General features: G+C 39.0%; 1 protein-coding gene across 1 annotated transcript in view; it reads right to left on the reverse strand.

Moving 5' to 3' along the window:
- LOC122642783 (alpha-mannosidase I MNS4) overlaps positions 1 to 14387 on the reverse strand; it is a 43229-nt gene that overhangs the window by 4340 nt on the left and 24502 nt on the right. The window contains exons 9-12 of the mRNA XM_043836371.1: positions 9796 to 9846; positions 4890 to 4978; positions 4714 to 4795; positions 4492 to 4605 (exon numbers count right to left, since the gene is read on the reverse strand). Coding sequence (XP_043692306.1) covers positions 4492 to 4605; positions 4714 to 4795; positions 4890 to 4978; positions 9796 to 9846 — 336 coding nt within the window. The remainder of the gene's footprint in view (positions 1 to 4491; positions 4606 to 4713; positions 4796 to 4889; positions 4979 to 9795; positions 9847 to 14387) is intronic.

The following is a 14387-nucleotide window of genomic DNA, read 5'->3' on the forward strand; positions in this document are numbered from 1 at the left end:
TATGTTGTTGGTATGACATCTGGTGCAGAATTTGGATTTTTTCTTTCTTGATATTTGGATATGGGTTTGGTTGATTCGATATTTGGTGCTGAAACTGATTTGGTTCTGGTCTGACATTTCTTGCTACAACTTCTGGTTTACCATAGTTACTGCTTCAATTCTGCTGTGACATCTGGTGGATAATGTTAATGTTAATGTCCAAATCACATCTATAAAATTAAGTGTTGCCTCTAATTACTGATTGTGGGCACAATCTGTGAAGGTTTATATTAGAAAAACTGAAGTAAACTTCAAAACCCTCCACCTAAAGGTGTCATAGACTATGATGACCGGATGCCGGAGTGATATGTTACGACCAGCATGGAACTAAATCTCAGTCGAAACTTATAAGGATTTCTCCAAGTTGTCTAGTTTTCGGGCCTGGCCAAAACTATACCCAGGGTCGAAAACCCAACCCTGGGTTTGAACCCAAGGAGACCCAAGGTCAAAGCCCAATGTTAAAACCTCAAAACAAAATCTGACGCATCTCCAGAAACCATGTCCGAAACCGAGATCTCGATCCTTGACAACCAGTTTGGCTTTCAAACAGTAGGAACCTTCCATTGCTGCAAATGTTATGTTTCATACTACTGCAAAAGGAATTTGAGATGATGCAAGAGAGAATTTCTGATGCGAAAAACATGTCACAGGTGTATGATCTTAATGAGAAGATCTTTAATGTTAAACAAGGTGAAAAGTTTATGGGTGAAAATTACAGTGCACTCAAGGGCATGTGGGAAGAACTGAATTTTATCAACCACTGATTTGGAACAATTAAAAACTCAACATCGTAAATTTCAAAGCAGATAAATTTTTATCTGATCTAAATCCTACTTGCAGCCTATCAAAAAGTCAAATTCTTGCTGGAGAAAAAGCTCCTTCTGTTTTGTTGTATTCAAGATTTTGTTTATCTTTCTTCCAAGGAAAGTTCTGCCTAGGTGTTTGGCAATGGAGCTCATGGCAAAGGTTCTGGATTTCCTAGGAGAGGTCATGGTTCAGGAGGAGGTCAAGGACATGGTATTAGTGGTCATGGAGGATAGCAGCCCAATCAAATTTTTGGTCAGTGTACTCACTATGGTAAAAACAATCATACAATTGACAAGTACAGTATGTCTTAATGGGCAATGAAGGCCAATACATTAGTGGTTGATAGCACCTTTGAAATTGTATCATCTAATGATACAAATCAGGTTCCTTTGTTTGGTTCTAGTCAATCAGTAACTGTGTCTCACTATGATTGTCACAATCTTCGGAAAAAAGTATAGCAACTTGCGACTTAGTCATCCACCTCCCGCATCCACTGCTACACTAGCCCACATAGGTAAAGATGCGGTCCTAGCCTCTTCATCTCGTTCCACCTGGATTATTGATTGAGGTGCCTCCTCTCATATGATTGAAAAGTCAAATGTGTTCATCTCTTTCCAAAAATCTTGTCATCCATCTAGAGTCATTTTTGTAGATGTCTCTTCTACCCAAATTTCTGTGTCATAGTATTGTTTCCCTTAGATCTTCTTTATCATTGACTTCATTAGTACATCATGTATCTCAATTACCATTGAATCTTCTTTCAGTCAATACCAAACCACTAAACTGTTCTGTTACTTTTTACTCCCTTTTATCGTGTTTTTCAAAATTACAGACAAGGAGTACAATTGATGGAGGGTGTGAGGAGGATAGCATATACTACTTTGATGGTGCTTCTTTTTCTAGAGCCACATCTGTTGCTTCTAGTAGTTCTCTTCAATGGAATTTTCGGTTGGGTCACTTATCTCTCTCCAAGCTTCAACAAATGATCGTTGCAAGTATATCTCATGTATGGAGTGTGATGCATGTGCACTTGGCAAGCATCACCATTTTCCTTTTCTTTCTTGTCATGTTTCGAGCATGGTTCTAAATCTTGGTTGACACATGCAGTTTCGACCAAGATATCTCAGTTTAGCGACTTTGTACCTGGTTTTGACATGTTTCGACTTAATTTTGGACATTTTGCTAGTTTCAACCTGAACCTGGTTGAACCACCTATATAAATTCACTTATTCCCATCGAAACTTGACGAAACTTGGGCTCAATAGTATCGAACCAGGTTTGGCACTTATTTATGCCAAATATCATTTAAGTAAATGTTTTTATATTTGTTATGCCAAATATCATTTAAGTAATTTTATATTTGTTATTTAATTTATTTAAGATATTATTCATAAATAAGCAAATATCCCTATTTGAATCTAATAAAAATAGTTAAAAAATAAAATTCCAAAAGAATAAATAGTCAACCTCCTAGTTCAAGAACAAAAACTGAATTTTCGGAAGAAATCATTGACATTCAAGATGTTCTTGGAGGTTACCTTTTTTTTGGGTAGAATTCTTGGAGGTTACCTTGGATGCTGGTGATGATGCTGGTGCTGGGGAAGATGAAGATGGATGATGATGGAGATGGATAGATAGATGTAGAACTGGAGTCCTACCAGTCTACCAGCCATAGGAGTCAACCTAGGTCGCCGAAGGAGTCCCACCTTGGCAAATGCTGAGTCCCACAGCTACTTGAGTCACACAAGCATTCAATCTTAAGAGAGAGAGGGGTTTTCACAATATTTTGGATGCTTCAAACAGCCTCCCATGAATTCTATATATATAGAGAAGGAGACTTGAACTTGAATTAAAGAGACTGTTGGAATTCCAAGGCTAAATGGAATTCCCAACACCTAAAAACTAAAAACCAAACATAGAAAATAATTCCTAGATCTAGAAACTAACCCCAAGATCTTGAAAATTGTTCCCACGACATAGAAACTACAAACAAGACTGAATAATGGAAGGCACTAATGCTCCCTTGGAAAATGAAAAGACAAAAGAAAATACTAGTCTTGGACCAGAATTTGACTGCTACTAGAAAGAAGTCCACGAATTGGCCAGAAGGGCTGGAATTAATTCGGACCAGGCTAGACAGATCTGGACGGGTCTTGAACTTGGGCTGCGCCTTCTTTGATGGGCCGGCTACTGGATCAAAAGGATGCCCTGCATCACCATTGATATGTTCAATGACAATCAAGCCACTAATTATATTGCTATAATCCTGTTTTTCATTAGCAGACCAAGCATATAGAGGTTCATTGTCATTTCGAGATGCTATAATACAGAAATTGATTTACACTCCTTTTGTTAGTTTTGCAAATCAACTTGAAGATATGTTTACCAATGGTTTGTTTCAGAATGTTTTTCTTCAAGGTTGTTCTAAGCTGGGTGCCTAGGCATGGGTACTATTTATGCTCCAGCTTGAGGGGGAGTGTTAAGAATTAATTTATGTATCGAAAGGGAATTTTATGTAATTATGTTTTCTTTCAGGGACTTGTGTAAGTCAGGGACCTTATTGTAATTTACAAACCTAACAATATTATAAACACATTCTTAGCTGCCGATTAGAGATATCTTCTCTAATAGGTCTGCTCTCTTCTCCTCTTATTTTCTTCTTCTTTTCTTCTTTTTCTCCCCTTTCTTCTCTTGCACAAGCCTAGATAATGGTTAGTCTTGGTCTGATTCTATTACAGAAACTACATGCAAAAAACCTATAACTCTTAGCACATAACAGTCTTCACGCCATGAAGATGACAGAATCCCAGAACTTCAATTTTCCCTGCCCCATTTGGCCATATTATGTGCCCCATCGTTCAAGTTATGACCATGCACCTCCAAATGGTACCATTCAGATGTCAGATATGGATATATTCAATCTAGCACAGCTCAATCAATTATGAGGCTAATGTTCTTTTGTTACGACAATAGAAAATATAATGAGAAAAGGACCACAGCTTTACAGGGAAACAAGCCAACTTTAACAACTATACAAGTGATACAAAGGATCTAATAGCAGTATCAATATCCAGTTTTTTCAATCATCTAGGAAGAAAAGAAAAATACATGATTACAGGTTGGATAAGATCAGTGGAAGAAGTGGTAGATATTATGTTGAGATCAGCTCAGTGGCTTGCCATCAGAAATGTAGTACAACTCTGAAATCAGTCCTCTTAAGAAAGGAATTCATTGCACAGAGAGCACTGCCTTGCATTACCAAGTACTTGGTGAGAGTAACCTTCCTTTCTTTAAAAAAAAAAAGAGTTTTATTCCCAAATTGTGGTGAATGGGATTCTCAACCAAGTACTGCAGAAGTGTAGAATAGTTTTCTCTGAGTTTGGTTCATTTTCTCATATTCATCTTACGACTATGACTCTATGATCATATCCACCTCACGGTGCCTATACAGTCTAACAAATTAGCAGTATTCATGTAGCCAACTGCCAACCCATCTAGTTGGAATAAGGCTTTGTTGAGTTGAACTAAGTATTTATTGCATAGCCCTAGTATTCTTATTTACGCAAGATTTGTGAGGAAATTAATACTAAAAAGTAATAATAAAGAGTCGTCCTGTATATCAAGTTGAGACAATTAGTTGCATACCTGAACACTGAGTGTGGCAAGATTAAAACCCTCAGGGGTGAAGCCAAATTTTTTCCATACACTAAAGAAGGCAGAATGTGTACGAACAGCAGGATCAATGTCGCCAGCTAAAACCTTTCAAAGTTTAATATATAATCAACTTCCTTCTCAATGTAAATGATAATTATTATTTCCAGGATTAACTGCATATTTTCCAATAGATAATGAAATAGAATAAACTACCTGAAGGCCTGGCCAGAATGCCTGCAGACTGTTAAATAATGGCCAGACAATCGCAGCAGAATTCATATTCACCTCCACATACCTACAAATATCTTAGATTTACAATTCTAAATTGTAAAAAAGTGAGAAAAGATGCAAAATTTATACAACAACCCAAGATGGATAGGGACTCTCACCAAGGATCATTGTAGAGATAGTGCATTGCAGCCTTGTAAGCTTCTTGGAATATATATAGATACTCCTTATCTCCAAATAATAAGTGGGCCTGACATGAAACAAGCAAACCAAACAATGGAATAATTGAGGATCAAGTTCACTAGGTTTTCCATAGAAATTACAAATATGTAAGTATGCAGTTCTATCTGTGCGTATGTGCATACGAGTTAATCTGCTTTTATGTAACTCCATTAATCAACAAAACTTAAAATACGGTGGTCCTAAAGACAAATTACGGTATAGGTTTGGGTCAATTGAAATGTTATGGAAAATAGCTTCTCCTGGCATGTAAGCCTTGAATATTTCCTGAACTTTGTTGTTCTGCTTTATAGTGCGCTAGTTAAAGATTATTCTAGAAGATAGAAAATATAATAGCTTCGCGCTTTTTACTTTCCAGGTGACTTTAAGGACAAAAGATCAGTCATTTCTAGATCTCTTAAGCATTATATAAAAGCTATTTTGTCCCACAGGTTCCTGGAATTTCAGCAAGTAAGGATATTCAAGGTATCATGAGCAGTAATACAGGAAAAGAATTGCATTGTGTTATTTCTCGACACAGACAGAGGCACAAGTGTCATCATGTTCGTGTATGAGGACATAATGTGTCAGAAAGCAACCTTCGAAATCAGACAGGGACGAGGCGACCTCTATATTTATTGGGTTAACGTATAGGATAGTCATAATAATCATGAAGTAATAAAAGTTAAATGCTTTCAGGGATGTATATAAAAAACTTAGATAAGATAAAAAGAATAAAAGGAGCATAAGTAATAACCAAAAAAATTGTAGAAGGCCCTCATATAATACTTAAATCCAAGAAATTGCTTTTTCCCAAGTCCTTCCCTCATGTAAAGGGGCAAACTCTTATTTTTCCTTTCCCCCATCCCCCTTTTTTTCCCTCACACCACCATGTAGACATGGGTATAAACGTTTGGCTTTCCAGAATATTCTTGAGTGTGTCAAAGCTAATCTGTCGGGTGCAAGGAGGACCTCCTTTCAGCGGCTAGGAAGGAAGTCCTTATTAAGTCTGTGCTATCTTCAATCCCAGTTTTTGCAATGTCAATGTTTCATTTACCCCTAAACATTTGTCATGATCTTGACAAAATGTTACGACGTTTCTGGTGGAAGGATAACAATGACAAGGGTGTTTATTGGACAAAATGGAACAAACTTTGCCCTAGTAAAAGTGTGGGGGGTATGGGACTTAGGAATTTTGCTTGTTTTAATCAAGCACTCTTAGCTCAGCAATGTTGGAGAATGATCCACCAAAGTGAGGCTCTTTGGGTTCAAGTTTTTGAGAGTAGATATTTTTCCAACTCCTCTTTCTTGGATGCCCCAATTCGTTCCAACTATTCCTGGGCTTGGAATAGCCTTTTAAAAGGGCGTTCTCTTCTCCTTTCTGGATTACGGTGTAAAGTCACGGATGAGCAACATGTCAACATTTATAGCGACGCTTGGGTACCAGGCACCCCAGGGGACCGCATTCTATCCACTCCTACTAATAATGGGCCTAGATTAGTCACTGATCTTATCCACCCTAATACACATGAGTGGGATATATCTTTAGTATGCTCGTGTTTTCCCCCCTCAGAGGCCAACAACATTCTCTCCATTCCCCTCAGCCCTAGGATCCATAACCAGAGATGGTGGTGGGCTTTTAGAAAATCAGGGATCTTTAGTGTCAAATCTGCTTATTTTGCTGCTTTTAACAATAAAAATGTAGGCTCCTTTGATAGCTCATCATCAATTGACCATTTTTGGTTAAAAAATCTGGAGTGGATATCTTGCCCAAACTTAAGATTTTCTTATGGCGTTGCAGCTCTGACATTCTTGCAGTTTACAATGTGTTGTCCTACAGACACCTCTCGGATTTTGATATTTGCCCCTTTTGTTGCTCCCATACTGAAACTGTGCTGCATTTGTTTGTGCAGTGCCCATTTGCGGCCTCCTGTTCGAGGGCTTCCCCATTACGTATTGACGTATCTGACTTCCATGGCTCATCCTTTCGTGAATGGATTTCTTTTTCGTTTGATTGTTTTTGCAATTCATCAGATGGAAGAGACATTGTCATCATATGGGTTTTGGTGCTTTGGGCTATATGGAAAGCACGCAATCATGCAGTTTTCCATAGGTGTGATCCGGAGGCAGGCAGGCCGCTCATCGGGCTGATCAGATTCGGGTGGATTTGCCACATTCTACCATTGCCAACCCTCCCACACTACCTGATTTCTACCATTTTATGTTCACTGGCGGTGCATGGTCCTCTTCCCGGCATAGTGGTGGTCGTGGGGTGGTAATTAGGAATAGCGCTGGGCGCTTTTTAGTTGCGCAGAGTTCGTTTGGTTTTGGTTTATCTCCTTCGGCTATGGAAGCTGAAGCTTTACGTGACGGCCTTCAACTTTCCCAGCGTTTGGGGCTTCAGCATTTGGTTGCCTTTTCTGATTGCCAACCATTAGTGTCAGCTTTGCATTCGTCTTCTACCTTGGTTGATTAGGCAACGCGGGCTCTTGTAGAGGATATCAATTCTCTTGTTTTACAATTTTCTTCAGTTTTGTTTCGTTACGTTTCTCGCAAGCTTAATTCTGAAGCTCATTATTTTGCTGTAAGGGCATCGAATTTGTTCCTTACTGATGTTTGGTGGTTAGTCCCCCCCCCTTCTTTCCCCTCTTGTACTTCCTGTACTCCTCTGGAATTATTTCCAGCGTCATTTTTGAGTAATAAATCATGGTAGTGTTCTGTTAAAAAAGACATGGAAATTTTCGGAAAAAAAAAGCCATATCTGATAAATCATATGTTATTTGATGCACAGAAACCTCCAAAAGCTCTATTACATGCACAAGCATGCAGGTCTAGAATCCAACATGGAAACAAGGTGCAAGACTCCTCAAGGAATCAGGCCATACAACATTTTTGTAGAATGTATTAAATCACATTATAAATAGCTCCCCAAATGTCAATAAGAGTATAAAGATATCTTATATATGTAAGCATGTTAATAAGTTATTTATATAACATTTACAATTATATATACAGATAGCACTAGCCTATTATGGTGTGTTGTGAGGCCCTCCAGTAAATTCTCAAGCAACTCTTTCCACCTCTTTAGGACAATAAAAGAGGTTTGAGCTTATTAAAGAGAGTTCCTTATATAAGGTATGGTCTAGGTGCACTATTTTTTGGCTAGAGATAACTAGGAATCTACTTCCCGCTCTATGAGCTAGAGCAGGTTCTTCCAGATATGGTGGAGGAATTAGTGTGCTTAAAGCGATCAGATTTTACACCTGCACACACAGAAATAACATATAGAAAAGGAATGGTTCTTCTGTTTCTTGTGAAACCATATTGCAAGAAAGAAACAGTTGGGTCTCTCTAATGAGATAAAGCCAAATCATAAGACTCAAAGCTACCAAGCGGGCTCTATTCAATGCGTTGGTAGATGTTCTCTATCCATCCTTTGTCCAACATGAGTTGGAGTATCTAAAGATGATCTGGTTGATCCTTGAAATTCTCTTTTTGGTGCAGTCAAGATGACAGATAATAGCAAACCCAAAACTAACCAAACTTTAACAATAGGAATCAAGAGGATTTGCTAAACAGGTTCTCCAACAACAGAGGAATTCAAAAATATAAAAGAGAAAATTTATAACCTGAGATAGAAGGACCAGATTGATCTGAGGTCAAGAGTAAGTCTCAGTTAATAGGACCTGACCTGCAAAAGATCTCAGGGATCTGAGTACTGGACAGCGGGGCACAGGATATTCCTAGTGAGAATAGGAAAACAGGGCAGGATAGTTTTAAGGATAAGGGTTACGTACCCATCTAGATTCATTGTATGTGGGCTAAGAACTGTGACTGTATTATGAGCACTGCAAGCCTGCAAGTCCACACAGCCAAATCTTGAAGAAAACTTTGATATGTCACATTAATTCGTGGCTTAGGCCATACGCCAGTACACCTATATATAAAATTCATAAACTGACTAACAATTTTAGAAGGCCTTGGAATTCAATCTACTACTTGGAATTGTAAAACCAGACATGTTGACACTTTTACTGAAACAAGGACTCTAAAACCATCATAGACTAAAAAGTAAATCCCAACCAGATTTCCTAATAACTCTTGGACTTAACTCCGCTAACTTCTAACACAAAAAAGGACAATTAATATTGACTCAAATAACCCCAAGGATTAGGATTACATTTTTAACTGAACTAATCTCGTATTCCTAGCTCCTACCGACTTTATAGGCCCATTAAAGTGGCCAATTACAATGAAAACCCTTGGACCAAAGAACCAACACACAGAAAGCAACCCAATGCTTATTTCCACTAAAATAAGCCCACTTCTGTGATTTTTCTGCATCAAAGTACTACACCGCCTTTGGAGAGAGTGAAAATCTCTTCTTTTGGGGTCTCGAAACTCAAGACTGAAGACACATGCTCAAGGAGTCTCTTTTCCTTAAATCAGTTACAAGAAAAGCTTTTCAAAACAGGTTCTGAAGCTGACTCCAGGTAGTGAGAATAAGGCTCTCTGAGTTGAAAACAAGAACACTGTAAAAATTGTTCAAAAATCCAAACTTTGTAAGCAATCAAACTGAACCTAAGGGGGTGGCAAAAATTGCAGATGAAGCAACAGTATCAAGATATCTGGTTGCAGTCCAACATTAATGATATAACGAGAATTTATTGGGACACTGTGATCATACATACAAGCAATTTTTATGCATGTGGAATTCCCTTCATGACTACTGACTAGAACTGACAGTGAAGTGATGAATTTATAACCTTGGCATGATGTACTTATCACATTATTACACTATCTTGCAGCCAAAACAAGGTTTCACCAAATATGCTATAAGTGACATACCTTCAGAAGATACTCATAGAAGGAATCAATACTTGTCCCTATTCCTGCATCCTGCAAAATATCAACTTAGGATCAAGATTAACCAGAAACTGCCACACAAATAAAACTGAATCTCGCCTGACTATGTAATCCAATCATGTAGAACTTTCTATACAGTGATTCATGCATTGTGTCAATTAACAACAAATACGATAAATAAATATATAGAAGCTATGATTGATGACCAATGACCAGGATCTTAATCATTTGAATATATATTGTAGAAATAAGTGAATGGCTTGATTGATCAATGAGATCAGTCAAGCTCTCTACTTATAATAATAATAATAATAAAAGAGACTACAAATGAAAACACTGTTCACGACACTATTCACGTAAACAGTGTCATAGCCCAAATATAACTCTAATTCTTCTAACTAGTTAAATAGAGCTAGAATAGAACTAGGAAAGGGAAAATAACTAAAATAGAAATAACACCCCATGGGTGGATCTTATATCATGGATCGACCCATGTCACACGTAATACCCAAATACCCATATTCCAACACTCCCCCTCAAGTTGGTGTTTAGATATTAGTCATGCCCAACTTGCACACTAGAGGTTGAAAAACTTTTCCACTTAAGCCTTTGGTGAACACATCAGCCAACTGTTCCCCAGATTGCACATAAGGAACACAAACCGTCCCATTATCTAGATTCTCCTTGATAAAATGACGATCAATTTCAATATGTTTCGTCCTATCATGTTGTACTGGATTATGGGCAATGCTTATTGCTGATTTACTGTCGCAGTAGAGTCGCATAGGCAAAGTAATAGGAATACTCAAATCTTGTAACAAAGTCTTGAGCCACAATAGATCACAAATACCAAGAGCCATAGCTCTAAATTCAGCCTCTGCACTAGAACGGGCCACCACTGTTTGCTTCTTGCTACGCCATGTAACACAATTTCCACCCACAAATGTACAGTAACCTGTAGTGGATTTTCGATATGGGAACCAACCCAATCTGAGTCAGTGTAGGCCTCAATCTATAGATGATCATGACGAGAGAATAATACTCCTTTATCAGGAGCCGACTTCAAGTATCTCAAAATCCTGAATATTGCTTCCAGATGATTAGACCGGGGATCATGCATAAATTGACTGATAAGACTCACAGCATAGGCAATATCAGGCCTAGTGTGAGATAAATAATTAGTCGCCCAACTAGCCTCTGATATCTCCCTTTGTCCACTGGTTCACCATCAGTGTCTCGGAAACGAGCATTTGCCTCAATGGGAGTATCCACAGGAGAACAGCCTAACATGCCAGTTTCAGAAAGAAGATCTAGAGTATTCTTGCGTTGAGATAAGAACAGCCCTTGAGAAGAATGGGCCACTTCAATCCCTAGAAAATGAAGTATGCCTAGATCCTTATTCTCAAATTCCATGGCCAAATAATTCTTCAACTTGGAAATTTCAGCAGGGTTATTTCCAGTTACAATTATATCATCGACATATACTAGGAGGAGAGTAATAATGCTGTCCGATGTCTTGATAAATAAAGTGTGATCTACATTGCTTTGTTTATAACCAAATGTCAACATCGCTGTCTGAAAACAACCAAACCATGCACGTGGTGATTGTTTCAGACCATACAACGCACGCTTAAGTTTACAAACCTTGCCATGAGTTGCAGCAGATGAGAACCCAGGAGGGACATCCATATATACCTCTTCCTTTAATTCACCATGGAGGAAGGCATTTTTAACATCAAGCTGTTGTAGACTCCATCCTAAGTTCACAGCACAAATTACCCTGATAGTGTTCATTTTGGCAACAGGTGCAAAAGTCTCCAAATAATCTATCCCATATGTCTGAGTAAATCCGCGAGCATCCAGCCTTGCTTTAAAACGATCAATAGTTCCATCAGCTTTTTATTTAATTAGAAAGACCCACTTGCAGCCAACAGTCTTCTTTTGTGGTGGAAGTGTGGCAAGATCCCATGTACCACTCTTCTTTAGAGCTAGCATTTCTTCGATCATGGCCTCCTTCCACCTAGTATCTGCAAATGCCTCCTGCCAAGTCTGTGGTATGGAAACAGAGGATAAAGAGGAAACAAAAGCATGAAATGATGGGGATAAAGATTCATACGAAATAACCTGTGATATTGGATGTTGCGTACAAGACCTTTTTCCCTTTCTAAGAGCAATGGGTAGATCAAGTGATGGATCAGAAGTAATAGGAGAAGTAGCAGCATCTAAAGGATTAGAAATATTACCAGAGGAGGTGTCATTCGATCCTGGGTCGAGAGGACAACTCTTGGCCTGGTAATCTTTGCGATGGTGGGCTGTTGTTGCCCTTTTTCTTTCGATAATACTGCTGTGTGAAATCTTTCACTGGTTGTACCTGCTGCTCCCCTTGAACATCATTATCTAAAGGTACATGATAGTCATCAATAGGTTCATGTAGAGGAGGAATGGGAATCGGTACTTCTTCTAGAGTAGGAATGAACTCCCCCTGAAGAGGTGCCGAAGATGGAAAGAAAGCCACGGCCTCATGAAAAATGACATCCATGGAAACAAAAACACGACGAGATGTAGGATGATAACATTTATACCCTTTTTGGGTGGGAGAATAACCAATGAAAATACAGCGGAGACCGCAGGGATCAAGTTTGCCATGGGCATAGTGGTTTCGAACAAAACAAACACACCCAAAAATTTTGGGAGGACTAATATAAGAAGAAGACCCCTTCAAATGAAAGCCACGGCCTCATGAAAAACGACATCCATGGAAACAAAAACACGACGAGATGTAGGATGATAACATTTATACCCCTTTTGGGTGGGAGAATAACCAATGAAAATACAGCGGAGACCGCGGGGATCAAGTTTGCCATGGGCATAGAGGTTTCGAACAAAACAAACACACCCAAAATTTTTGGGAGGAATAATATAAGAAGAAGACCCTTCAAAAGATCAAGAGGAGATTTATAGTCAAGTACCCGAGAGGGCATCCTATTGATAAGATAAGCAGCTGTTAAAACAGCCTCTCCCGAGAAATGAGAAGGAACATGCATTTCAAACATAATAGAGCGAGCTACATCAAGAAGTCTATTTTTGCATTCAACCACTCCATTTTGGGGTGGAGTGTCAACGCAACTAGTTTGATGAATAATACCCTGAGTAGCAAGAAATAATTGAAAGGCTCCATCTAAATATTCATGACCATTGTCACTCCTGAGAGTTTGAATGGTAGCTTGAAACTGAGTTTGAACCATGTTATAAAAGACTTTAAAACAGGAAAAAACTTCACTCTTGTGTTGCATTAAGTAAACCCAAGTGGTGCGTGTGTGGCAATCAATAAAGGTGACAAACCACTTAAAGCCAGAAATAGAAGAGGTACGTGAGGGACCCCAGACATCAGAATGAATCATAGAAAAAGGCTTAGAACATCTTTTATTTGAACTAGAATAAACAGAACGAGTTTGTTTTGCAAAAACACAAGCCTCACATAATAAAGAGTGAGGGTTACAATGCTGAAATAAAACAGGAAAAATCTTAGCTAAGGTTCCTAAAGGTGGATGGCCCAGTCGACGATGCCATTGGTGCAATTCAGATAAATGATGTTCAGCAGAAGTAGCAGTAAGAGCCTGGCCAAACATAGTAACAGCATTAGAGATAAGATCATCGTCAAGCAAGTAGAGACCACCACGCATTTTACCAGTTCCAATCGTTCTCCCTGTCCCCAAGTCCTGAAAGACACAATGTGAAGGATAAAAAATAGCTTTGCAATTGAGATCAGATGTCAAACTACTGATAGAAAGCAAATTAGAAGTTAACTTAGGAACATGTAAAACAGAGGACAAAGATAAAGAAGGAGAACAATGGATGGCTCCCTTCCCTGAGACAGAGGAAAGAGAACCATCGGCTATTTTAATTTTATCTTTGCCTGAACAGGGAGAATAACGAAAAAATAAATTGGATCGACCAGTCATGTGGTCAGTGGCTCCGGAATCGATTATCCAAGGAAGAGATAATGCCGAAGCACAATGACCAGCAAAAGAAATACCTGGTTTGGAGAAAACAAGGTTCGATTCAGAAGAGGGAACCACAGTCGAGGTAGAGGCAGGTGCAGATGAAGAGGCGAAGGTAGTCATCATACGACGAAAGGCAGCAAGTTCCTCTGCAGAAAGTGTGGTAGTAGGGGCTGTTTCAGTAGCTTCAGAAAGATGGGCATGTGTGCCACCACGACTACGGCCACGGCCTCGACCACGACCACCACTACGACCATCAGAAGAGTCAGATGGCCGACCATGTAACTTCCAGGAAAAATCCACAGTATGTCGTTCCTTTCCACAATGAGTACATTTAAGAGGTTCCTTCTCGGACGAGGAACGTGTACTAGTACTAGAAGAGCTACCTCTAGAAGAAATTAAAGCAGATCTCTCTGGCTGTGTAGTTGATAACATGGTGGAACGACGAGTATCTTCCAATTGTATCATAGAGTAGGCTTGCTCCAAAGTGGGAAAAGGTGAACGACTCAGAACTTGAGACCGAAGCTGATCATATTCCACATTAAGGCCAGTCAAGAAAGTGTATACTCTGAA

Source organism: Telopea speciosissima, chromosome 10, assembly GCF_018873765.1.
Source record: "Telopea speciosissima isolate NSW1024214 ecotype Mountain lineage chromosome 10, Tspe_v1, whole genome shotgun sequence".
Lineage (NCBI taxonomy): Eukaryota > Viridiplantae > Streptophyta > Magnoliopsida > Proteales > Proteaceae > Telopea > Telopea speciosissima.